This window comes from Uranotaenia lowii, chromosome 3, assembly GCF_029784155.1.
Source record: "Uranotaenia lowii strain MFRU-FL chromosome 3, ASM2978415v1, whole genome shotgun sequence".
NCBI classification, from domain to species: Eukaryota; Metazoa; Arthropoda; class Insecta; order Diptera; family Culicidae; genus Uranotaenia; species Uranotaenia lowii.
In genome coordinates, this window is record NC_073693.1 from 242,675,540 (window position 1) to 242,703,396 (window position 27,857).

Consider the following 27,857-nt stretch of genomic DNA (forward strand, 5'->3'; position numbering starts at 1 on the left):
CCGCAGTTGCTTGTGGAGTCCATAGTAGGCACGACTTCCGCTGATAATTCGCCTCCGGATCTCACGGCTGGTGTCATTGTCTGCGGTCACCAGTGAGCCGAGATAGACAAAGTCTTCGACTATCTCCAGCTCGTCGCCGTCGATCGTGACCTTGTTATTACTGGACAAGCGGGTTCGGTCGGTCTCGGATCCGCAGGCCAGCATGTACTTCGTCTTGGACGTATTAATCATCAACCCAATCCTTCCTGCTTTGCGTTTCAGTTTGCGGTAGATCTCCTCCACCGCCGCAGATGATCTGCCGACTATATCAATGTCATCGGCAAAGCAGATAAGTTGACTGGATCTGTTGAAAATCGTGCCCCGCATTTCGCCCACCGCTCGTCGAATGACACCTTCTAGCGCCACGTTGAACATCATGCAGGATAGACCATCACCTTGTCGAAGCCCCCTGCGCGATTCGAATGAACTCGACAATTCACCCGAGATTCGCACACAGCACTGCGTTCCATCCATCATCGCCTTGATCAGTCTGATCAGCTTCCCGGAAAAGCCGTTCTCGTTCATGATTTTCCATAGCTCGTTACGACGATCGTGTCGTATGCGGCTTTGAAGTCGATGAATAGATGGTGCGTAGGGACTTGAATATCTGGTCCGTCGTTGACCGTCCCTCCATGAAGCCGGCCTGGTGACTTCCCACGAATCTGTTTGCTTGTGGCTTTAGACGGCGGAGTAGGATTCGGGACAACACTTTATAGGCGGCATTGAGGACAGTGATCGCTCGGTAGTTCTCACAGTCCAATTTATCGCCCTTCCTGTAGATGGGGCATATTACCCCCTCCTTCCACTCCTCCGGTAGCTGTTCTCTGTCCCAGATCCGGACTATCAACCGGTGTAGGCAATCGGCCAACCTGTCCGGGCCCATTTACCATCCTTCCCAGCCGACTTGTTTCTGTTCAGCTCGCGAATGGCTTCCTTAACTTCACTCATCGTTGGGAGTGGCTCCTCTACGTCGTTGGCTACGCCGGCGATTTACCTTACCCCACCGTCTTGATCTCCTGCATGTGCGCCGTTCAGGTGTTCATCGAAGTGCTTCTTCCACCTTTTGATCACCTCACGATTGTCCGTCAGGATACCCCCGTCCTTATCCCGGCACATTTCGGCTTGCGACACGAAGCCTTTGCGGGATGCGTTGAGTTTCTGATAGAACTTTCGTGTTTCTTGGGAACGATGCAGCTGCTCCAGCTCCTCGAGCTCCTCCTCCTCCAGACGGTGCTTTTTCTCCTGGAAAATTCGGACTCGCTGCCTCATCCGCTGTCGGTGATTTTCCACATTTCGACGGGTGCCTCTTTGCACTACTGCAGCCCGCGCGGCATTCTCTGCGTCCATCACCCTCCTACACTCCTCGTCGAACCAGTCGTTCCGTCGAGTTCGCTCCACATAACCGGTGAAGTTCTCCGCAGCACTGTTGATGGCTGTCTTGATGGTATCCCAACAGTCCTCGAGAGGGGCTTCGTCAAGCTCGCCCTCTGCCGGCAGCGCTGCTTCGACCGATTGCGCGTAGTCTGCCGCGACCTCAGGTTGCTTCAGTCGCGCGATATTTAACCGAGGCGGGCGCCGGTTGCGTTCACTACGGAGAATTTTGGGCGCATCTTCACCATCACCAGATAGTGGTCTGACTCGATGTTGGCGCCTCGACAGGATCTGACGTCGATGATGTCCGAGAAGTGCCGGCTGTCAATCAAAACGTGGTCGATCTGTGATTTCGTTTGGTACGGTGATCTCCAGGTGTACTTGTGTGGGAGGCGGTGCTGGAAAATGGTACTACGTACGGCCATTCGTTTGGAGGCGGCGAAATCGATAAGTCTGAGGCCGTTTTCGTTGGTCAGCTGGTGCGCGCTGAACCTTCCAATTGTCGGTTTGAATTCTTCCTCCTGGCCGACCTGAGCATTGAAATCCCCGATGACGATCTTGATATCATGTTTTGGGCAACGGTCGTATTCACGCTCCAGCTGCGCGTAAAATTCGTCTTTATCGTCACTGGTACTTCCGAGGTGAGGGCTGTGCACGTTGATAATGCTGATGTTGAAGAACCGGCCCTTGATTCTCAATCGGCACATTCGTGAGTTGATCGGCCACCACCCGATCACGCGCTTTTGCATTTTTCCCATCACTATAAAAGCTGTTCCAAGCTCGTGTGTGTTGCCGCAGCTCTGGTAGATGGCACGACCATCTGGGTACGTTCGTACCGTGGAACCCTTCCAGCATACCTCCTGCAGCGCTACGATGTCGAATTTGCGGCTCTTCAATTCGTTGGAGAGCACGTGGGCCCACAAAATTTAGAGATCGGCAGTTCCATGTTCCAAGTTTCCAATCGCTAGTCCCTTTTCGTCGCGTGGGTCTTTGCCGATTTCCATCCACGGGCTCGCAAGGCCCGCAGCTAACCCCACTATCTCGCAGGAGGACCGTCGTGATGTTGCTGTTTTGGGTCCCGAACACCACCAGGACGTTGTTGAACTCCTCACGCCGCCCCTGACATGGAGAACAGACGCGTACGAAGCCCCCTGACTCAGTCTGCATGCGACCAAAGCATCCACCGGGGTTGGGTACCCGATCTCCGCTAAGGTTGCTCGCACCCCAGCTAGCACCACGGGGAGGTAGAGAATCGGAGTTGCAGACAAGAGGTGATATGACCACTACCCGAAGGTTGGGTGTATGGGGTCTCGAGTTGCACATTGTCTACCGTTCGCTAGCCAAATTCTATCACAAAGAATGTTGTAATTAGATAAAAACTTCATTCCTGCTTTGTTTCGGAAAAGGAATTGTTCCAACAGAGCTGTAATGAAAAAAACTGTGAAATTCGGTAATTGAATTTAAAAATCAAAACAAAATATGAATATTGAAAAGATGAGTTTCTTTCCATAAAAGAAGGATTTTTTTTTCAATAAACTCGTCTAACCATTATAAAAACTTATTAAAGAAATTTAATTGATATTTCAAGAGAGAGGCATTTTTGTGCTTATGATTTAATGGTAGATTTTAGCGTCCTGAACTCGAATCTTTTGTCAAATTTGGACAGTCACATTTAGTTTCACATCATAAGATACATTTATTTTTGACATTACAGCAAAAAGTTAAAAAAAACTTGATTTCGTTTTACAAATTGGTTGAAATCTGCCAAAAAATTAGATTTATTCTTTAAAAATATCTGAAATTCAATTTAGTTTAATCTTCTTTAAAATTTCGTTAACCTTCCAAAGCCGTTCGCTAAATATCCGTTTCCTGGAAATATGCGTTGTAATTTGATTTCGTTCTCCTGGCTGTAAATGTTAACCGATTTTGATGATATTATATTCATTGTGTAGGTAATTTATTCTAATTACTCAACATTTCAAAATAAAGTCGATATGTATTACCAGGATTTCAGAAACTGGTTCAGAAAGTTAAAAGTCCGAAAAATCAATTTTATTTTTAAAATACTCATAACTTCTGACAGCTTTTCTGTATTTAATTATTTCATTGTTATTTGAAATTGTCAAGAATTCATCTATCCGACAATGTATAAATATGTTGGGGTCCAATGAAAGTTTTTACCGCTATGACAGATCTTCCGGTAGAAAAAAGTCTTGCTTTAAAAAAACGACATCCAGTTTTTGCTTTGCTTAGCTGTATTTCATTTCTCAATGAACCGATTTTGAAAACTCAAATTTTAGTTTTTTGGCGTTAATTTGATCATTATTTTCATAGAACATACTTGGTCTGTCAAAACTACCAGTTCATCAGTATATTGGAATGATGATTAAGATGTTTGAAATGTGCGCTTCGGGTCATATTGACCCGAACGGCTTTGGAGGGTTAAATGAGGAAAAGAGAACAAATAGAAAACTTCTATTACTTTTTTCGCAGAACCCAAAATTACTTGATGTCTTGAGGAAAGTTGACAAGTTTATTTTAAAATGTTATGTTTTTGTTTTAAAGTTCTGGTAAAAAAGTATAGAATTTTATTAAATATTTTTAACCTATTTAATCTTTTTTTTTTCAATATCAAAAGCTGATAGTAAAATTGCATAATTTAGTTCAGGGCACCACAGTTAGCCAAAATAACGTTTAAAATTCATTGCACCTCGATGAAATGTAAATTTTGTGGCCTTATATAATTTATAAAAACCTTTTAAAATGTGATGTTGGGCATTGTGAAGATAAAAAAAAATCATTGAACTTGAAATTGGTTTCTATTTCATGTTATTTTAACATGTGTAATGAGATAAACGATTTATTTTAAATAAAAATTTTATTAATATACTAGAGGATATTAGATTTTTTATTTGTTTTGCTAATCGTGAGCGTTAAACGCTTGTTACAAGGTGCCCAACTTGTCGATGTTTAAAATTAGCTTTCGAAGAATTTGAAGTTAAAATGGTTATTTTCAAACTCTGTTCTTGTTAAGTTACACTTCTTAATAAAACTCATTCTACAGACGAGGTATGGTTTTTGAATTTTGAAGATCAAATTCCATTATAACCTGAAGACTACGATCGATGGAAACAAGATCAGTAACGCCTGGAGGCGATCCATAAAAAAAATTATTACCGGAACCGTTACCAATCAGCAGAACTTATTCAATCGCATTAAACGACTACCGAGGCGTCAAAATCTAATTTGTTCAGAATTTAGTTTTCGATCAATGACCCACAATAGGTTAAAATTTTGTTTACAACCTCGTTGAAATCTTACCATATCCATTACCATTCGCATATTTATGGTTCCGTAATTGATAACAACAAAAAAAAAACACTCCAAGCATTGGAACAGTCTAGCACCTATCTGTTTCACCTTCCGTTTATCCGCGCTGCTTATATGTCACTCTCGTTTGCAGCAGCAGCCCCAGTGAGACCTCATCTCATAAGAGCATAAGCCCAAACGAGGCACCCGGCTTTGATTGGAGGTTTTTTTTTGTGCTGTTAATGCTACCATTGACGCGTCGCGCCTCTCAGCGTATGTTCTAGGAGTAGGTACCTACCTGATTCTACTAGTTAGCTCTCTGTGTATAGAGTTTGATTTGTTGCTTCTCGAGGACCTCCTCAAAGTTCGTTCACGGTGTGCGCGCGGAGGTTCCAAGGTGGCCCCACTCGGCTAGGCGTACTACGTAAACTTAGCGGAGGCTGCGCGAGAGAACGCGAGCCACTAGGCGAGAGAGATAGCGAGAGTTACGAAGATTTAATTCCTTTCGTGCGGCGATCACGATGGGCACGGTTTTAGACCGATTTTTCACTATAAAAGCTAGCTAGATCGGGTTCAAATCGTCAGTCAATTGTTGTACACAGCAAGTGTTAAGTAAACCCTTCTCTAAGTCAAACCATCAAAGGTTAAAACCTCCCCAACAACAACCGCCAAAATGTACAAGCTGGTGCGTATCTTCCTGGTTTCATCCTGATTAACTTAATATCCGGAGTCTGAGAGTGCTTTGAATAAGTGTTGTTCTAGAATTCCGGAAGTGCTCTGAAGGACTTTATCTAGTGTGCCATGTCTAGTGAAGTTGATGCGATAACTGATTGTTTGTTTGTGTTCTGAAAAATTTGTTACAGTTCGTTTTCTCGTGCCTGATTGCCGCCGCCGTCGCTGCCCCAGCCCCAGGCGTTGCCCTCGTGCACTCTGCCCCAGTCATTGCTGCTCCAGTTGTGCACCACGCCCCAGTGGCCGTTAGCCATTCCTCTTCGTAAGTATCACAGTGCAATATCAGCCCTCTGGAACATTCTTATCGAACGTTGGAAATTTCTCCCGCCTACAGCCACGTTGTGCACCATGCCCCAGTCGTCAAGCACGCCGTTGTTGCCCACCATGCCCCAGTTGTCGTTGCCCACCACGCCCCAGTCGTGAAGGCCGTCCCAGTTGTCCACCATACCCCAGTGGTTCACCACGCCCCAATTGTCCACCACGCTCCAGTTGTCCACCACACCCCAGTCCTGGCTAAGACCGTCGTCGCTGCCCCAGTCGTCGTCAAGTCCCACGCCGTCGTTGCCCACCATGCCCCAGCCGCCGTCCTGGTCCACCATTAAATTCCTTAACACAAAACTCCCTTAAAACAAAAAAAAACCAGTCCCCCACACTCACTCAGAACAAAAGAACAACTGTAAAGACTAAAAACAACTCTCATCCATAAAAGCAACAACAAAACAAAACAAAGAACACAAATATGTTTGTACATAATATACTCTCTAAGTAGCTATGTGATGTGCACAACCCAAACGACTTTCCTTTTTGTGATTAATTTGCAAAAAAGAACATAGTTTGAGTCAGTTAATAGTGAAAAAAAACAACATCAAAGATATGAATGAAAAAAAAACACAAGAGCAATAATATAAATACAACTTTTTTATAAAAAGTAACTACTGCTTGTTTGATTGCTTATCATCAATGAGAAAAATCATCCCCTCCAAATTTTGAAAAAAAAATAAACATTGAAGTAGTTTAATGACCTTTACAGTATCGCATAGTCTGTTTTTAAATAACCAAATTATATATGGAAAATTTATTAAAATATTTTCATTTTTACTACGAGAAATTTGAACTGAAAATTAAATCGTCAAATTTTTATTTATTTATTTATTTTTTCAATCATTAGTAGACACATACATTTTTGGTTTTGCTTAAAACTATATAAAAATATAATAATAGTTAGGTGTTTGAGTTCAGTGACTTAAAATATTCTTTCAGTTTATGCCGAAACGTTGTAATGTCAATGGCTTCACAGTGTTGATTATAAATAATAGTTCATCATGCTGTTGATTGGCCCAGTTTTTGCGATTTCTGTGAAATGATGATTGAAAGCAAATATACTTCGATTTCTAAGTCGTCTTGTTGGCGCGTAAAAATTTAATTTGGAAAGTAGTTTTGCTGAATCAACTCTATGCGAAACAATATCGTTTACAAAAGAAATCATTGCATACTCTCGGCGTTTTCTTAGTGATTGGATGTTGATTAACATGCAGCGAGCCTCATATGATGGAAGACGGTGTGATGCCCAACCTAGCTTTCAAAGAGGATATCACAGAGACTGTTTTTGTACTGATTCTATTCTTTCTTCATGTCCTCACATAGGCGACATATAAAGTTTTGATTTTATCGTGTACACTTTTCTAACACCAGATGTAGAATATGTCTATTCCATTCTGGAACAAATTCATATCTTCTTGATTTTATATTTCCAAACATAGCTTCATGTCGTCGGCAAATATAAGTTTTATAAAATTTTTAAGGATGAAGGTAATGTCGTTTACATACAAGGAACACTTGAAGTGACTTGAGTGGGACTTTCCTTAAATTCTATTATTTGTTGTCTAAATATGATCCAAGCCATTCCAGAAGTCCCAAATCAACTCCAATTTTTTGTAGCTTATAAAGAAACATCGGTATAAAGGTTGATACGGTCAAAATTTGGTCAAAGGAAAACGCGTGAAAATCGGTGAAATCGTTTATTTAAAAAATCAAATTAAATTTCTTTTTCAAGTTTAATTAGTATAAAATTCAGGAAAAATATTCAGTTAGGCTTCCGCTTTTCCAAATCCGAATTACCGGGCCTTACGCTTAACCCCTGCCATCAGATTTTGTACAGCCACCATGTCCACCTTATTCGCCGCAGAAAGCCAGCTCGTCCTTGAACTGCTGCTCGTCCTTAGCAGTTTTTTTGGTCTTCTTTAGGTTCCGCTTGACAATAGCCCAGTATTTCTCAATTGGGCGGAGCTCTGGCGTGTTGGGATGGTTCTTGTCCTTGGGAACCACCTGCACGTTGTTGGCGGCGTACCACTCCATGGCCTTTTTACCGTAATGGCAAGATGCCAAATCCGGCCAAAACAGTACGGAACAACCGTGTTTCTTCAGGAAAGGCAGCAGAAGTTTATTCAAATACTCTTTCACGTAAATTTCTTGGTTGACAGTCATGGAAGCTATGAAAATGCTGAAAATATCTGCTACATTTCCCCTTCCTTTTGCCGTATAAAACTCCTGTCCCGGAAGCTGCTTGTAGTCGGCTTTGACGTAGGTTTCGTCGTCCATTACCACGCAGTCAAACTTCGTCAGCATCGTCGTGTACAGCCTCCGGGATCGCGCTTTGGCCGTCGTATTTTGTTTATCATAGAGATTTGGAGTCACTACCTTCTTGTAAGTCGATAGTCCGACTCGTTTTTTGGCTCGATGCACGGTTGTAGACGATACACCCAGCTTATTTGCGGCATCTCGGAGAGAGAGGTTAGGGTTTCACTTGAAACTACCGGCAACTCTCTTTGTCGTCTCAGCGGCTTCCGGTCTTCGATTTCCCCCCGATCCAGACTTTCTGGATGTCGACAAACGTTCCCCAAACACTTTAATTACATTTGTAACGGTTGATTTGGCAACTTTTAGCGATTGCCAGCTTTGCGTGCGAGTAGCTCGGATTTTCGCGATGCGCGAGCAAAATATTGATACGCTGCTCTTCTTCCTTGGACGGCATTCTGACAACTGAAGAGTGAATTCCAAAATCAAAGTAAGAGCAACATTCTACACACACACCTTCAAAATAAGGGGTGTTCAGGTTTTTTAAATGCTAAATTGAAAGAAATACGTCAAGTTGATATTGACCAAATTTTGACCGTATCACCCTTTATTAAACTATATTTTTGATTGATTCTCAACCAACTATTAATCTGAAGATTTTAACTATGAATATATCTTAAAGATTTTCTGAATAACATTTTGCGCTCAACAATAGATATAATAGGTACAACTATAGCTGTATGATTGTCTTTATGTATTCAACTATAAATATAAAACAATACTCAACTATGCTCATATGATTGGATCAAGTATAGATCTTGTAGGTTCAACTATACCAATGTTATTGATTCAACTATAGATATTGTAGATTACTATTACTATTTTAAGGAATGGGCATTAAATTTAATTTTCATATTTTGTATCATCCGAACAATACCAAAACTTCATGATTCAATCCTGCAACATAAGAACAGTTTTGGTTCTGCCTGGGTGAAAAATTTTACCGGTGATGTTACCCAACCAATTTTAGCGTCCTTCTCAAATGCCTCGGGGAACGCGTCGTTGCTGGCCAAGAATAGAAAACCGTTTTTAATGAAGGGTTGACAAACGAAAGTTTGGAATTTTACCCATCGTTTCCGGTTTTTGTCGATCGGAAAATTGATTTTTTCTTCGCTGCTACGGAAATGGATTTGCATACAACTGATGAGCGCTTGTGCCTGCCTAACGGACTCTGGAACTGCTGGTCGAGCACGTGCAACATAAATACGATCGCAATATATTGAACACGAACTTGAATAACATCACCTATGGAAGTGGTTTTACCGGTTTTAATGAAAATGGCCCGTGATTTTCGCAGGTGTCACGGTGATGTGTTTTTCACAAATTTGCCGAATCTTTTTTTTTTGGTGTGCTGATATTCAAATTTCACACAACCGATCATAACAACACAGTAGAATTTTATTATATTTATAATTCAATATCTGAAATCAATCAAACAATTGTAGTTAAATGAGTCATATTTGCAGTTGGAACAATAAGAAATTTATAGTTGAATCTATCATATTTATAAATCAATTAGAGAAGTTAATCAGAAATGTATGGTTGAATTAGTTATATTTATAGTTGAATGCCTGAAATCAATCATACGATTGTACTTGAATCAATCATATTTACAATTGAATCAATTATTTCATTACAGTTAAATCTACTATATTCCTAGTTGATTGCGTAGGGACAGTCAGCAGATTGTTGTTTAATCTTTTATTTTTATAGTGTAATGTGAAAAAAATGCGCGAAATGCGCTTCAATATTCAATTTATTACTGAAGAATAATAAATGTTGAATGTAAACTTAATAGCAAGAATCTTGGAGGAACAGCTATTCTCATGCTTTCATTTTGAAGACTAGGTACAAAGTGATTGTGATAAATGTTCATAGTCAGATAACCTAGTATTTCAAGAGCAAGTTCACTGGTGTTGAAAAAAAGTGGTAGAAATGATGACAATTTGAAAATTTTACCATGCAAAAATGTTTTCAAGAACTTAAGGCTTGTATTTTTTTTACAGCACTGTTTCTATTTCTGCCGAATGTGATAGAAATATTGCTATTTTTGCATCACAGCATGTGAAACTACAACACGTTTTGTTATAAAACTTGAAGGCCACAGATCTTGAAAATGTTTGTCATCGAAAAAAATCTGAGTGACCCATGACTTTAGTTTATTTTAAAAATTCCCTTCAATTTCGGCTCAAAGTTTGGGATCATGCTCCTGTGCTCAAATTGTCAGAAACAAATTCCGGTCGATGTTGAATCGCTCAATCCAGAGTAGTCGAGTGAAGTTTCATAATTCCAAATAGTAGTATTCATAGATATTTGTTATTTTTTCAGAAATGAAATCAGCGAACGTGACGTTTCATTCTTTCTGTTGAGGCTAACGCAGGAAATCGTTCTGTCCAGAAACTACTCCGAGGACAACATAAACCGCCTGTGTCAGAAGCATTATGAAAATTGCGTGTACCCGGACAAAACACGATTACTGGATCTCATTGATAATCTGAAAGACAAGTTGTTGGTACAGAAAACCGAACTCTTGAACATCTCTGAAGAAGATCGATGCGTCTGTCCCGTACCTAAGCCTAATAAAAAAGGTAAAATGAATGGAGTAAAACGCTCTTCAACTGACAGTTCGTTGCGTAAGAAATCCTTGCCACTAAGTACATCGGGAAAAGGAGCTACCGTTCGAAGGCCGATAGTGAATCGGCTGCCCGATATGAAGGTGAATGTCGGTGTCCAACCGAAAAATTCTAAACCGCTCCCCAAGCTCACGAGTAAAAAGAACTCCGCTGACTCTTCGTACGATACAATCAGCACTATCACCACGTACGATTTTTCCTCATCTTCGGGTCCAAGATCATCGATTAAGCAGATAATGGCCGCAGAAAATGGCATGGAATTGACAGAAGGGTGCTGCGGGTGCGGAGGAAAGGACGATGATCAATCTACCGACATGATGCTGCGAATGGCTGCCTCGGGTCGGGTTTTCGATCCGAAAAAGGTGGAACCGAAATGTCCCCTTGAGCGGTGTGAGCATTTTCCGAATGTGTCCGCGGCAGGAGGATGCGGAGCAGGCTGTCCGAGTGATCATCCCTTGCCGAGCTTCGGCAAGCCGGATGGCGAGGATTCAGTGACAGGTGGCGGATGCTGTGGCGGTAAGCGGAAGAAAAAGAAGAAGGATGAGAAAGCCAAGAATTCTAAGAACTCTAGTAAAAAAGGGAAATGAGAAAACCCTGAATGGAGCGGTACATCATCGATACACTAGTGAAAGACATAAGGATAACTTTCTGTTATGAAATTTGACCAAGGTTACATGGGAAATTTAAAGGAAAAATTTCATACTAAGATATGTTTCTGGAGTAAAAAAAAGAAAAGTGAGAGAAACTCCCAGGTATCAAATTGAACGATTCTGAATTAAATGAAAATTTATATAAAAATATTTATGTCTTTTTTTAATCATAGGGACTCGTAAACTACTATAATGAGGAGATTCTGGGCTAGAGAGAACTTTGATTTGAAACACGTCTCCTTCACCGGAAGTGGAAGGGAGACTTACATACAAATGATACACATTATTGTGTGCAAAACTCAAAAACTTATTAAACTGAACTAAATATCATGGGTCACAAAAGTTTCCGTCATAGAACGAGGCCCCATCCCTCTTTCAGTGGGAAGACCTAAATCCCTAAATGAAGATCGAAGTTTTATTGGTTTTATTACAGAGGAGTTTTATTCAGCAGATAGAATCAACTGTGTGGATTGTTACTAGAACTTTCTGTATTTTTCAACTAAACTTAAATTTTTAAGGTTTTTAACCAGTTATCAATTTTCATCAAAACGGCAAGTACTTTCAACTTCTGCGATAAAAAAAAATAGATACAGAAGATTTCTATTTGTTTTCTGTACCCCATTTTTTATAATATGACTAGCTGATCCAATACGAACTCCGTTTCGCTTTAAACTTGGAATATGTCACGAGCAATTTGCATGAAGTCAATTGAAAAGCATTGCACTTGCAGATGCACTTTTGAATTCATTGTTATGTAATAATTGCAAAAATATTGGACGATCACTTTGTCTGTCGTCAGCTACTAAATTGGAAATCAGGAATCAATTGACCGAGCCAAAAAATCCCGTGTATAAATATCGACTCAATCGTTGCATAACAACGCAATCATTGCCAAAAAGTAAAACCGCTTTCGGTGGCCTCTTTGATATTTGAAATCGATTGCCCTTCCCTCAAAACTCCCGTGTGCCAATTTTCAAAGCAATCCGTTGTATAATAACGTCAATATTGCTGAAACGGTGAAAAATCAATCTATATGGACGACCCCTTTCGTCGACCCCTGGCAAAACATTTGACATCTGAAACCGATTGCCCGTCCCTGAAATCTACCGTGTGCAAAGTTTCATCCCAATCCGATGTATTACTTCGACGATATAGCAAAAATATTGAAAGGTTTATATGGACGACCCCCTTTGCCGGCTCCGTACACTGAATTTAATACCTGAAATCCATTGCCCGTCTCTCAAAACTCTCGTGTACCAATTTTCGTCTGAATCCGATGTATAGTAACGACAATATCGCATCAACAGTGAATAGTTAATATGGACGACCCCTTTGGCCGACCCCAGATTTTGGTTTGAATAAGTGAAATCAGTTGTTCGTCCCTAATAACCCCTATGTGCAAATTTTGATCCTAATCCGATGTATAAAAACGCCAATATCACTAAGATACTGAAAATTTAATATGGACGACCCCTTTTGCCGGCCCCTTACACTGAATTTGATACCTCAAATCGATTGCCCGTCACTCAAAACTATCGTGTACCAATTTTCATCTGAATACGATGTATAATAACGTCAATATCGTAAAAACAGCGAACAGTTAATATGGACGACCCCTTTGGCCGATCCCTTACACAAAATTTGTCACCTGAAATCGATTTCTCGTCTTTCAAACCACTCATCTGCAAATTTTCAACACGATCCGACGAAAAGTAACGTCAATATCGCGAAAACAATATTTGCCTTCTATGGACGACCCCCTTCAGAAGGGGTCATCCGAAAATCTAAAAACATTTTTCATCATTCCTGGTCCTAATGAGTATCCATGCCAAATTTCAGACCTCTAGCTCTTAAGACGGCTGAGTCTATAGGGGACAAACAAACAAACAAACATACAGAAATTGCTTTATATATACAGACTAGCTGATCCCATACGAACTCCGTTTCGCTTTCAACTTGGAATATGTTATGAACAATTTGCATGAAAGTCAATTAAAAAGCATTTTGCAGATGCACTTTTTAATTCATTGTTTAGTAATAATTGCAAAAATATTGGACGATCACTTTGTCTGTCGTCAGCTACTAAATTTGAAATCAGGATTCAATTGACCGTGCCAAAATAACCCGTGAATAATTATCGACTCAATAGTTGCATAACAACGCAATCATTGCCAAAAAGAAATCGATTGTCTTTCCCTAAAAACTCCCGTGTGCCAATTTTCAAAGCAATCTGTTGTATAATAACGTCAATAGTGCTAAAACAGTGAAAAATTAATTAATATGGACGACCCATTTCGTCGACCCCTGGCAAAATGTTTGACATCTGAAACCGATGGCCCGTCCCTGAAATCAATCGTGTGCAAAGCTTCATCCCAATCCGTTGTATAATTTCGACGATATAGCAAAAATATTGAATGGTTAATATGGACGACCCCCTTTGCCGGCCCCGTACACTGAATTTCATACCCGGAATTCATTGCCCGTCTTTCAAAACTCGTGTACAAATTTTCGTCTGAATCCGATGTATAATAATGACAATATCGCATCAACAGTGAATAATTAATATGGACGACCCCTTTGGCCGACCCCTGATTTTGATTTGGATAAGTGAAATCAGTTGTTCGTCCCTAATAACTGCTATGTGCAAATTTTCATCCCAATAAGATGTATAAAAACGTCAATATCACTAATATACTGAAAATTTAATATGGACGACCCCTTTTGCCGGCCCCTTACAATGAATTTGTTACCTCAAATCGATTGCCCGTCACTCAAAACCCTCGTGTACCAATTTTCATCTGAATACGATGTATAATAACGTCAATATCGCACAAACATCGAACAATTAATATGGACGACCCCTTTGGCCGATCCCTTGCACAAAATTTGTCACCTGAAATCGATTTCTCGTCTTTCAAAACACCCATCTGCAAATTTTCAACACGATCCGACGAAAAGTAACGTCAATATCGCGAAAACAATATTTGCCATCTGTGGACGACCCCCTTCAGAAGGGGTCATCCGAAAATCTGAAAACATTTTTCATCCTTCCTGGTCTCAATGAGCATGCATGCCAAATTTCAGATCTCTAGCTCTTAAGACGGCTGAGTCTATAGAGGACAAACAAACAAACAAACAAACAAACAAACAAACAAACAAACAAACAAACAAACAAACATACAGAAATTGCTTTTTATATATATATAGATAATAATTTTAATGGCATGTGCGGCGGAATGAAAACTAGAGAGAATTTATTTTATAGACATTTGAAAGAAAGGTGGATAGACAGGCATTAGTGCGCCAATAGGAGAAAGCTTTTTATTTTCTTATTTTGTTTTAATCTTCAAATAAATTAACCGAATTTTACAGAATCGTTTTCCAGTTTTATTAAAAAATATTCGAAAATTTGACTAAAGAAAAAACTTTGCATGTTTTGTAATATTTTTATAAGTTTGTCTTCGATTTTCATTCATGAATTTTTCTGTTTTGAAAAAATAATCTTCTTGGAAGCCTAGTTATCTTAATTTTTGATAAGAAAAATATAGTTTGTGTACATTTTGTCCTTTCCAGGAACCAATATTCCAATAGACGGTAACAAAGAATTGAGAGCTTAAAATTTTTAATAACAAAACCTTCGCTCGAAAATTAAAAATGTTTAACAATTTTTTTTATGTTCGATCACCTTGAATCAATCATGATTTTTTTAATTAATCTATGAAAAATTCAAAAAATGTTTTTAAAGCTGTAGAGCTTAATTTCAATGGGCAATGTTAACAGAATAAGTATGTATATCCTTCGTGCTATCAATATCAACAACATAATTGGGAAATCCTTATTTCTTTTTTATCAGTTCCTTATTGATCATTCAAAAAACCACCAATTATCCAACCTGTACCCTGTCAGTATGAGCTTTCAATGTTGAATTGAACATGTTGTTTTATAAACCGTTCAATTGAAAATGTAGAAATGGAATTTGAACTAAGATTATCAATAATAAATAATTTTCATAATTTTACTGATCAATTTTTAATCATGAGTAGTTTCTAACCTGGTTTTATAAGTATTCTATTTCTGTGCACTGATTCTTATCTCCAAAGCTATAAATTCTAGTTTTATTCAAAATTTCAATTCGCATTCTTTTCTGGTGTTTCTATAATTTTGATTTCAAATTTGTAAACTAAACTGCTTTAAATGTTAAACTTTCAGAATAAGCATAATCATTTTCAATCATTTATTTTTGACTTACCGGAAATCGCATCAATTTAAAACATTGATTCTGATCCACCTACGCCTTTAATTATTTTAGCTTAGAAATGGACTTAAACGTTTCTCTAAAAATTTATCACCTCTGTTCCAGTTCGATACTATCGCACTATTACAAATTCAAAAACGCGCTCTTGTGTGGTATTGTAGACTAAATTTAAGTAGTTAAACGTTAGAATATCACTTCACATACTAAGCGTGAAGCATACCTACCTGTGCTAGACTTCCTGAGCAGATTCTCAATTTGCACCTTCTGTGCCTTGAATTAGTTGCAGATGCCTAGTTTTAAGTAATTTTAAGTTAGATTTAACTACAAGATTGGATATTCCAAGTATAGGGCAACCTTAGCACGTAAGTTTAGCACAAGTTAACAATTTCACAATAACCACTAAGAAGAACGCTTTAGTTTTGTATCATCAACCACAATAATTACAGTCGAACAGTAATGTTTTCTTACTGATCTGTTTTTCGTACAAAGTTTCCCGCCTAACGCGCCTAAGTACTTTTCTCACTTTTCACCACATTCGAATCATCTCCGAAACCCTCGAACTGTCATTCGAGATCAGGTGTGTTCAATGCTTATTTCGGTTTCGTGGGTCAGTTCAATGAAAAACTGATTTTGATAAGGGTGGATATTTCATTACAACAAATCTAGAGTTTGTTTTGATTAGGTCGTATGAGCCACCTGATGTGTTTCGAGAAATTCGCTGATGAAGTTTTGAAACACATTTTTAATTCTAGTATTTTCAATTTCATCAAAGATTGTTTGAAATTTTCAAAGTCGAAGCAGAAATGTATTAAGAATATGCGAGTGTATTCGATAAAGTCATCAGTTTACTTATTTCCACTGAAAGTGTTCTTAAGACCTTTTGCATCTTCCACTTGGCACTAACGTCGTTTTGCAACCGCATAAATTTTATCATTAAATAAGATTGTATTCACCTGAAACTTCGTTACTCCCTTTGGAATTGCTTGTAATACTTAAGTAAAAAGGAATCGGAAGCAGGGGTAATATGTAGAGGAACCCATTCAATGATGCTTGGAATCGGTGCTGCGGCGGACTATAGATTGGTAATGTTTTGAGTAGACTGGGCATTGCTGGCTACTTGAAGTTACTCCGATGACCATATGCCAACTGAAGAAACGTATTCAAAGCTATTAGTTGTTTTGAATGTCTCTGTAGAGGAAAAGAAATGAACATAATATTTTTCCCAGTCTAAAGTAAAGTTTTTTAACTTACCTAGCGAAATATTGAAGCCCTCTATTGTATTGAGACAGCTAGAACATCTATTGTTGACGATTCCTTTTGAACTTCTAGAGTTTTATCGCTTTTACCGAAGCATTTTCTAAGAAAATGCATCAGGTCGCAACAACCAACACGCCGAACAGTTATTTTACGACCTTTGTTTTGCACGCCAATTCAGAGCAGTGCAAAACGTCGCAAAAACCAAATTGCACTCAAAAATAAGAAAGTCATCATACGTCCTAAATTCAAATCATTTTGTAAAATTTATTCATTGATGTAATGAAACCAAGTTTATTCCTAACATACAATACATGTTTATAAATAGTTTGCAGCCAATAACTCAATTTTGTTTATATTGGTTCATACGACGTAATCAAAACAAACTCTAGAAATGATTCTAAGATGGCTTGAGACCTAAGTAGAAAATTTTGACAATACCTTCTCAAGAATTAATCAAGTAAATATAACCAAAATTAACATTAGAAGATGATTTCACCTATCAATTGTTTCAATAAGATTTTTCAGTTGATATTATTGAATATATAATTTTTTGAAATAAAAAAAACCTAATCCAAGACGTTTTTCGCCATAGAAATTAGTAAAAATCAATTTCTTCGATAAAAAGTGGCTGTATTGTGTACCAATCAATAAACAAGAAATAACATGACAAACCAACAAAAAAATTGTTAGCAGCCAAACCATAATGGCTCAGATATTAGGCATCAACTTTGTCCGGCTGAGAAACGTTTATTGTAGAGGTTAGGTCCCTTTGTCGCTGGAAGAGTGTCAAACTAAATCCTGCTCTCGAGCCAGCTTTCAATCCCAGCCCAAAGCCCGCTCGAAGAATCGGCAATAGTGTCACAGAAAAAAAATGTTAAAAAGTTCACTATAACGCAAAGCAATTTGCTTTGGCATTTGAAGAATGTTCCCATGTGAGGAGATCTGCTGGGAGAAAAAGCATCCAACAATTCCTGAAATGTTTCTACCTATGTATGTTCGAACATACCTACCCATACGTTTTTATATCGTCGACGGATATGTTGAGATAACGGATTATTCGCTCCTAGGTCGATGCAGTCCTCATTCCGAGCCGGCCGGCTGGCCGGCTGGCCGCAGGATGAGAGAATTTTTCTTTTGTCGTCCCATCACCAATGCCAATGTCAATGTCACACAAACACCGCCAATACAAACACGGGAAGATAAGTACAAGATGGAGTTGGGAAATCTTTAAAAGCAATTCACCCAGTGGCATTGAGAATTTACGATCGCTGCTTGCGGAATATCATCCGCGCTTGGTGGTCTCGCAAGTGGATCTCAAACGAAGGACTATATCGCCCGGTGTCATGTATATTTTTTATTTATACCACTGCGCTCCTAGTGGTCGGATCTGGAATGTTTTGACAGTTCTTTGTTTTGGAATGCTTCCTCTATCAGTTTTGAAAATTTCATTACGATTCGTTTTGTATAAAAAAAAAAGTTACAGACGATGGAAGCGAAAGTTGAAATCGGAGCTCAACTAATTTCTCACGGTACTAACATTAGTATAATAAATGATCATAGCCTTATTGTCCCAATCGTTTACTAGCATTTTCAAAGCTGGAAAATGTGATTCCATGCTTGGGATTTTTCATTTGAAAATGGCATTCTGTGAATAATTGTTTTTAAATAATTTTTAAGATATAAGATACCTTTTTGAATTTTATTTCAGATAGATCTATAAAAGTTGTTCTTGGAGTAGAAATGTTAGAATTGAGAATGATAGACAGAAGAAAAAATTTATTCGTACTAAAAAGTTATTTTAATATTTTTCATCTAACCCATTTATGCCATTATTGATGTTTGGAATTGGAAAAGCACAGAAGTTTGAAAATTCCTTAAGGCATCATACTAACATCAATTAAAAACATTGTTATTTTGCTCATAACATATTACAACCTTTGATTTAAAATAGAAACCATTGACTAAACTTCCTGATATATAAAGCCCAAAAATAAACTTTATTTATAGTTGAAAATGAATATTCATGATTCGAAAAAGGAAAATACTAACGGCAATTTATTTACCCATATTCCTCCCTTTTTTTCCAATTGACTTTGTGTTAACAGATTATCACCGCTGATTTATGATTTTAATTTTTCCATCTAAGTATAATTGTATAGATCAATGCAAAGTCAGCCTATCGACTTTGCTTCTTCTAGACAATGATACGATGCGGGACAAATGATCTTGTACGGCAATAACCCGCTCTTGGCTCATCTTCAACACCTTTCATGCTTCCTAATCTAATCTATCCATCTATAATTTTCATTACTTTCATTTGATATTCTATTTATCAGAATGTGTATGTGTTAGATAGAACCTGGAATTGGAAAATTATAGATAAAATTAGATAAAAATAAGATGTGTACCTTGCTTTCAACCAACCGAACATTCTTCAACAGCAAATGGATGTGTTTTGTTTTGATCAAAATATTCGCAGACGTCAAGACAGACAATTCTAGTAAAAAAAATCTATTCCAGTTCATCCTGATAAAACTGCTCGAATAAAGTGGGACTGAAATAAAGCGTAGTTTGCTTTTTAGTTTAGATCGTCTGTAGTGGTGTGTTAAGAAAATAAAACACGCATACCTTTCGGCGAAAATAAGAAACACGGATTTTTCAGTCTATCGACGAGTTTAGGCGTATAAATTCCCGGAAAAAGATTTTTAATTTTAATTTATAATGGCTACGACAGTGTACTTCACCGAAATGCCATTAATCACTTGATTAAAATCATAAAACAGCGGTGATAATCTGTTAAAACATTTTTTTTTTCCTTTACCTCTAAATTTTCGCGTATATTCTTAATTTTTATAATAGGTTGGATAGTATTAACTTTTTACAGGCAACAAAATGCTGTCAAAACTGTTAATGTCTGATAACTGAGCTATCAGTAAAAGAAAGTATCTCATTTCTAAAAGAACTTTGCTTAAAGCATTGGCCATTGTAGACATGTAGCGTGTTCAGGAGGAGAAGGCTATCCACTTCTCCTTAGCTTCAACTGTGGACTTTGGAAATATCGATAAGAACTTAAATTTTAAGCTGAGAAGAATGCTAATCATTCGTTAAGCAAAACTGAATAAGCTTTAAGGAGCCTGTATTATGGAACTTTGATTACTTAGGGATTCTGTAATTATGATTGTGGTAGGGGCTCAACATATATGAAAATTACACCAGAGCAAGTGCAATCAAAGCTCTTTTTCTCCCACCTAAAAAAATTTCGAGATAGAACTTATAATGATAAAAAGAACCTACACACCCACACACAATACCACCATATATCTTGTAACGGTTCTCGAATTTTGCTGATCGAGAGATTGATTAACTGCCTTCACTTTGCGCCCAACGAGCACGAGACAATCGTACTCGTATGTGAAGCAGCAATTTCCGTTGATGCCCGGCTAGACTCCTCAAGGCGAGTCCTTCAAAAATAATCAACCCGACCAATCGCTATGCAAGTCCCATTTACGCCCGAGTTAACCGAAATAATGTTCCAACGGGGATACAAACAAAAACGCGGTTCAAAACAAGCAATAAAAATTCTTTCCCTCTTAGAGCAACAAACAGCCAAAAACCTGAGTTGACAATATTTATTTCCTGTTCCTAGGCCTACAAACTGAACATGTTCTTTGGGATCCCACCTATTAATTTTAGTCTGCTTTACCGGCGCATCGGGTGTTCTATTTAAAATTAGCCAAATTTACCAAAAATATCCAATGCGTGGTGCTGCGTTATCGACAGTAGCTATTTATAACTTCAACAAAGATAGATCTGACCTTATTTGTTCCGCAAAATATCTCCGGCCGCCTGCTTGACTGGATGCTGTCAGTTCCCTCTGACGATAGATGTGTGTCTTGGCTAACTGCGATGTAAGGTTGGCTCCGCCAACGGTTGCACCACGGAATTCGGGCTCCTGAAGACCACGAGGCAATCGACGACTTCCGGTGATCTTAAGTGGACAGACGTTTCCACCTGGGCCCGTGAATGCGCGGGAGGTTGGTCACTGACCCTAGGGTGACGGGACCAATCCCCGGAAAGCGACACTCTGACTGACTGCCACTCCCTGCACCCACCAGTAGCACCTTCACTTGAAGGATATTCCTTCAAGGAAAAAACATCTGGACGAAATAGCGAAATACAAATCCGATATTAACAATGTATCAATCAAGATGATTTTCTAATTAGTTTAAGACTAAAGTTTACCTTATCGAACGACGCTTTTAATCTCTACCCTGCCAGATGGTATGGGTTCGATCCTGGTACCTGGTACTAATTTTTTTTTAAATTATAATCGGTACAGCAATTAGTTTCAAAAGGACTTACAGTTATCGTTGATTCGTAAATTATCGTCCTCAGGTTATTAAACGGGATACACGGATTCGGTTCCTGCCACTTAAAGGACCACTTAATATCTTCCCTTGAATCAACGACTTGTATTACTCACGTGGCGAGTAGTAGCAGTTCTGTTGAACCGAACAATAGTGACTTGTTGCTAATCACTTTTCCTAAACTTTCTCTAAACTTTATCTGAAACTAGAACTGTACGTCCGATTAATTCCTTGCACTCAAATTTTCATTACATTCAGTTTCGAGCTCACTTCACGAATTTTTACTAATTGGCGCATATCGGGGTTCAAATATTCGCAAATGACTTTGGCTAGTTTTCACTTGGCTAACGTGTTGACTGTTTGCCGAACGAATCGAGAAAGAATTCTTATTGGCAAACAGGGGACGTTGACCCCCGGAAACTCTAATTCCGAATCGAATCGCACTCATACAATCAATGTCTGATCCGATCATCGGAGCTGGCCATAATTTCTGTTAACCCGGTGAAATGGGGGATTGCACGGCGATCGATTACCAAATTGTGGTACCAAATCTCATCACTAGGGGCGTAAATTTAAGTTAAAACGGAACCGAAATTGCTACTTGTATATTGAGCAACCAACCATGCCTCGACTAGAATAACGAAAGGAGGCAGTTTGCCAATCAATCGTAGAGAAAGATTTAATGTTTTCCGCAATAAATTACAACAAACCTTAAATCTTTCAATCATTTTGTAACAATGTTACAATATCGCTAACGAATGCTGGAGAAAATTGCAATTCGAATAAATAAAAAAGAACATCTCTAACCCAGCTGGGGCGTAGTGCCAATTTATAATTTCTTCAAAGAAAATTTTTCGCCATACATTCTTGTCCAAGACCGTTACTTCGTATCTTTTAAAGCAAAAAAGGTATAAGCTGTTGAATAGTAGTAAGTCTTTTGGCAAACGAAAAACAATCAATTCAACTGACCTCACTGGAAAATACTCCCGGCACATAAATTCTTATAAGTGAAATGCCTTATTAAAACCATTTGTAAATTAAAAAAACTGACGTCACTGTTGGTGTGAAGTATAGGTCGATTCACGAACGTCCTGGCCTCACTGTTTTTGACATTTCGCGATTCCTGTGTTGATTCCTTATTTTCCAATTCTACACACTAAGATTGCAATTATTCTGCTCGGGATACTGACTTTCCGAACCACAGGGAAATTGCTCAATTTAGACGAAGTTCGAAAGGGAACTCATCCGAATCTCGGGACACTTCATCTCTCCTGAAATCCGAGACAAACTTGCTACGAGAGCACAGGAATTCGAAAGAATCCACTAAAGTCGGGACAGTGGTCTCCTGAGTCACGTTAGTTACACGGCTTGTAAAATTTGTTGTCTCTTGCTATCATACATAAAAAAACAACAAGATGTTTTTCTCTTTTTCACCATACGTTTTGCGCTCAGTCAGCTACCGTTTGTTGTCTTCGTTTTTGTTCGATTATTACGCGAGGTAAAAATTTTCGGTTAGTTATAATCGTTTTCTGTAATGTAGTACATTCCTTTTGCAAAATCATAGAAAGTGGAATTGTAGTTGAGCTCTGCAGCGAAAAAATCCAAATACGTACAACTCTAACCTAGTTCTTTCATATGAATTTATAGGTATAGCAGCAGCTATGGAAAATATTAGGCAGAACCTCGTAAAGAAACTTCTTCCGGAAATTAAATCGATGCGAGTGGAAGAAGTTGTTCAAGTATCGTCCTTTTCGGTAAGATTGAATTAATTGATGGTTTCCTGAAACAGTTCTCATGTTGATTTTTTTTTCTTCCAGTTTCTTCATACTTCGATTCGGATACAAAATACCTTCGTGACAGGTTTCGGAGCTTTTTTGTCTGTCCGGCTGATTAAATTTGACTCGGTTTTCTGGCATGAACCTGGTGCACAAGGATCTAAATTTCAGTTGGAATTTGCGGCACCAAAATTGGTAATTGTTAGGGACCAGTTTGAACAACCGATAGGTCAAAAATCAGTGAGTATCATGCACCGCCATCTGGCGTTTTCAGTCAGTTCTACCATTTATTTAGACCCATATCTAAAGTCAGTGATCGCGGAAATGTGATAAATATGTAAAAAATAATGGAAATAGTACCAAAAACGCAGCAATGACAAGCTAAATAAAAATTACTACCATTAATTTGTTTTTCACTCATAGATTTTTACGGTAAGAAAATGTAAAAAATTTTTTTCTGCAAGAATATTTGCAAACCCAATGAATTGAGCATATAGTTCCTCTTTTTCATTAAATTTGCTAGTATTCTTAAAGAAAATAAATTTTTACATTTTCTTAAATTTGAGAAATTTTTTTTATGGATTTCCTAGCACGGAAGCCGTCCCGAAGCTACAGGACTGTGCTCAAACTCCCTGCAATTTACAGGAGAACACTGCTGCGAATGTACAGGAAAATTTGACAGTTGTTTTCCTGAGCTCTTTTTCTGTCCTGAAATCGTCCTGTAATTTCAGCTGTTGAAAATACAGGACGAAATCGTCCCGACCACAGGAGAAAAGATTAAGTGTGTACACGCTGAGGAAGCAGAGGAAACATTTGGGTCTCCATTTAATTTTCATTCACACGGTTTAGCAATAGTTCTCAGCTCAATTTGGGATTTAAAAAAAAATAAAAAGGAAATAAGTTGTTAAGAAATAAGATATCTTATGTAGATACATATGTATCAAATGTCGAAAAATCAATCATTTTATTTGTTAATCCAGTTGAAACAGAAATGTTGGAATAAAAGGATTTTAAACTTATATAACATTTTAGAAAACTTTTTCAGGAAAAAGTGGGGAGTTTTCCATCCCTTTGAAAATATTGTATTTTGAAGTTCATTTTACACTCGAAAGATTGATGTATTTGAATAAATATTTTTGTTATAATATTTCCATGTTAGGAACATTTTAAAATGATGAAAAAAGATCTTCAAGTCACATTTTGTGAAATTTTTCAAAAAAAGTTCAATAACCCAAAAACTTATTTTGTTAAAATTTTAAGAGCTTTAACCATTGCTGTTTTGTTCCATTTGGCACATTTTTCTAGAATATTTGATCTTTGTACGACATTCCAGTTTGGAGATATAGCTAAGGAATCAAGTATCCCCAGGGATCAAGTATCCTCATTCTCCCCTACTGAAAGATAAGGCTGAACTATTCTAAATTTTTGACAATGTGATATTTTTGGGGAATAAAAATTACTTTCAAGTTTAACTTTCAAGTTTAAATCTATTTATACCAATATTTCTGTTTTCAGCTTGATTAACAAACAAAATGATTGGTTTTTCGTTATTTGATACAACAACAACTGATTTCCTTTTCGAATTTTTGTCTATTCCAAAATTGAGATGAGAACTATTACTAAAAACGTATGAATGAGAATTGAATAAGGGTCCAGATGTTTACTTTGCTTCATGAGCGTGTAGAATTAGAAAATAAAGAATCAAAACAGGAATCGCGAAGTGTCAAAACCAGTGAGGCCAGGCAGTGCGTGAATCGACCTATTGATTGTTTTTCAATGCCAAAAGGCGTACCCGTTATTTTCCCTGTTAAGCCCACTTAAAGTCAGTGCGATTCCCCGCAATAATTCCTGCTAGCCTGCACCGAACCTCACAAATAGCTACCTAATAACTGGGGGAGGAAGACTGAAATTCGCTGTATCGTTTTCTGTATCGTTTTTTTACTGTTCGCCAAATAACCAGCAGTTGTTGAAAAGATTTGTAATCGTTCAAATGTAGCGAGTCATGTAACTCAGTTGTTTAGGTGCTCCATTTTAGTCTTCTGAGTTAATTGCTGCAGATTGAAAAGTAAACATCGAAATCAAATACACCAGCTAGATTATCCAATATCAGTCTGTCAACTCCGTCGTAAATATAAACTTTGAACCAGAGCTGCAAATTATCAGTGTCAGACGGCCAATGTCAGCCGACTTTGATACTGCTTTGCATGTCTATGTCATGTGATACTGTTTTTTTGGTCAGAAACATATGATTACAAAGTCATGACCAAGCTGAATGAACGACATCATGCTTGCTACGACTTTTTTCTTCTTACGGCCAACAACTACATTTTTCCCAAAACAGCCTGAAAATGAAATGGAAAGATGATCGTATGTGTGATGCGAGTGGAATAAAAAAATGTCATTCAATATTGACATTCCTGCCTGACCGACATTGTATCTTGGTCATTCAACTCGTAGATGACTTTGATATTCTTTCGATAACATTGACTACTAGACGTTGGTCGGGTCGAACGAAATTGTCTGAAATTTACCAGCCTTGCTTTGAACTATATAAAAATGATGTTCGGTCCATGGAAACTACCTAAAATCTAATTCTGTTATTTTATTTATTTTTAAGAAGAACCATTGATCAAACAATTTTTATTTATCATGCTTCAAAAAATGCAACGAAATTTGAGCGACTTAATACGCCTGAAATAATAATGCAAAAATTTGCCACAGTGAAAAAACCTAATTAAATACATAATTGTTTAATGTAAAACAAGTGCTTTTCAGCATCAAAAAAGTGTTATTGAAAATCTCTGAATAAGAAAGTAAAATTAAGGTTGATGAGAGGAATTTTAAGTTTAAAAGATTTTTTTCATTTTTCATTCAGTCTTCCTCTCCCACACTCAGAAATAAATCAAATACAAAAACAATTTTTATTTATCTATTCAGTGATTTCTAGATGATTAATTACTCCAGTCATTAAAAAGTAACTGCCGCGATAATTATTTTTTATGCACTGGAAACATTTCACATTGAGAAATCATCCGGTGCATAAATTTTATCACCGAAACATTTCAGCTGTCAATTTGTTCTTCTTTTTGGCAGGTGTCTTCTTTTGTTTACTTTTGAGTTAGGAATTATTGTATCGGTTTTCACTCGAGAATTTTTAAACTTTTATCGGAACCAGCGGCATAAGGAAACAATCAAGGCGCCTAAACTGGACTGTCGCCGTTGGAAGACCTGTGTGGCAGTGTTGTGTCGATGTACGAGGCGAGCATTGGCCGTCCAAATTTAAAAAAAATGTGGATTTTTTCGACAAATGTTAGTTGAAAATTCCAACCAAAAGCCGAATTATGTTTAGGTGAACAGGATGGTGAAAAAAATGAGAAATCGATGTCTAGCATGGATTCTGTTTAAAGTTTTTTTTTTGTGTTTTTTTGTGTGTAAATTTTGTTTTGTTTTTATTTAAAGTTTAAAATAAAGAACATTTTAAAACTCTCATTTCATTTTTATTTGTTCCGAAACTTTCTTTATTGTGCAAAAAATATTTTTTATGTCCACCACCAGATGTCACTGCTGCTCATTTCTCAATGCATAAATTTTAATCGCAGAAATATTTCTCAGTGAGAAATAACCCAGTAATTACACCATGAGAAATATTCTTGTGCGTAAAGAGGGAGAAACGTGAAAATACCTAAAAAACAATTGTTTGATATTTTATTTATTTCTGAGTGCAGCCTTATAACTTTTTTGCCTGACAAGAAAAAGTTACGGTCTTCGAAAAAGTTGGACAGCGGAAAATTTCATTTGAAGAATTTATAAATTGGCAAAGAACCCATCATTATGCTCGGTTCCAGAGAAGAAGCAAAAAATTATGTTGATTTTTTAGAACAAAAAATATTCAATTTATCGCATTCACGCAAATGTGGGGTAATGTATAACATCCTTAAAATACTCCTACGAATTTGAAAATTTTGAAAATCGTAGGATACAACGGCTAGGAGAATTTATAATTTTGTGATAGAAGTTCGACCGTTTTCGGATATTTTGTAACGATTTTTGCTTAGAAGCGTAGGAGTGTGGGGATCCACTTTGAGATGGCTTAATATAACGCCTCTTTTGCGAATGGATATCTGACCGACCAGTTACTTTAGCGATTGATGCCGCTCTGGTGAGCTGGGCACTCATTATGAGCGTCCGTGTCTCTAGAGGTGTCGTATATTGTCGCTGAATCCCCAAACCGGAGTTATCGTCAATGAGCGCTGGCGACATTTACTGGCGACACTCACTGGCGACAAGTTATTATCAGGACGTGTACAACTTCGGGTGTGTTCTTATACCAAAGATTTTTTATTTCAAAGGAAAGTGCTGCAAAAACAAACGATTTTTTCCTTTGGTTTTGGTATAAATAAAAAATCCTTTGGTTCAAATGCATTTTCCTCTGTTTCAGAGATTTTTTCTTTTGAAAAATCTTAGATTGAAAATATTAATGCTTTGATACAAAAACCAGTTTCATTTGATTTAAAGTTATTATATTTGCTCAAAGGTAATTTAGATATAGATTTAAAAGCATTTATTCATTGAACCATTTTCCATTTATTCCAATTGGAAGATTTTTACCTTGTTGTTTCGAAGTTCCTATTAGGAGTTTGAATAATAAAAAGATACAATTTTAGTTCTTAAATTCTTTTTTATTCACAAACACATAAAACACTGGTTCACTATAACCGAGTAGGGTCCTTGATATCGTTGACAAAGTTTCGCATTCTCCGTGGGCCGGTCAATAAACTTCCGAAAGCCACTCCAGCTACTGGCTGGTCCGACTGGTGATTGCCGTTGAAGATTGG

General features: G+C 37.7%; 3 protein-coding genes and 1 long non-coding RNA gene across 4 annotated transcripts in view; all 4 read left to right on the top strand.

The window, feature by feature from the left end:
• LOC129750886 (neuropeptide SIFamide receptor-like) overlaps nucleotides 1-27,857 on the top strand; it is a 430,127-nt gene that overhangs the window by 384,149 nt on the left and 18,121 nt on the right. The gene's annotated exons all lie outside the window — the stretch shown is intronic.
• On the top strand, nucleotides 5,261-6,360 carry LOC129750888 (larval cuticle protein F1-like). The gene is made up of 3 exons (XM_055746038.1): nucleotides 5,261-5,404; nucleotides 5,583-5,713; nucleotides 5,786-6,360. Exons 1-3 carry the CDS (start codon nucleotides 5,393-5,395, stop codon nucleotides 6,051-6,053), a joined length of 411 nt encoding a protein of 136 aa, XP_055602013.1. The 5' UTR covers nucleotides 5,261-5,392; the 3' UTR covers nucleotides 6,054-6,360.
• Nucleotides 10,233-11,484, top strand: LOC129750887 (uncharacterized). Its single transcript, XM_055746037.1, has 2 exons — nucleotides 10,233-10,350; nucleotides 10,414-11,484. Exons 1-2 carry the CDS (start codon nucleotides 10,289-10,291, stop codon nucleotides 11,303-11,305), a joined length of 954 nt encoding a protein of 317 aa, XP_055602012.1. The 5' UTR covers nucleotides 10,233-10,288; the 3' UTR covers nucleotides 11,306-11,484.
• On the top strand, nucleotides 22,665-23,395 carry LOC129750891 (uncharacterized). The gene is made up of 3 exons (XR_008738522.1): nucleotides 22,665-22,745; nucleotides 22,895-23,001; nucleotides 23,065-23,395. It is a non-coding gene; the product is annotated as an uncharacterized LOC129750891 (long non-coding RNA).

Bases quoted from the DNA above. Each gene is read 5' to 3' on its own strand.
- LOC129750888 (XM_055746038.1), top strand. The intron at 5,714-5,785 runs GTAAGTATCACA...TCCCGCCTACAG, and splicing joins GCCGTTAGCCATTCCTCTTC to CCACGTTGTGCACCATGCCC.
- LOC129750887 (XM_055746037.1), top strand. From the start codon at position 10,289: ATGCTCCTGTGCTCAAATTGTCAGAAACAAATTCCGGTCGATGTTGAA. The intron at 10,351-10,413 runs GTAGTCGAGTGA...TTATTTTTTCAG, and splicing joins GTTGAATCGCTCAATCCAGA to AAATGAAATCAGCGAACGTG.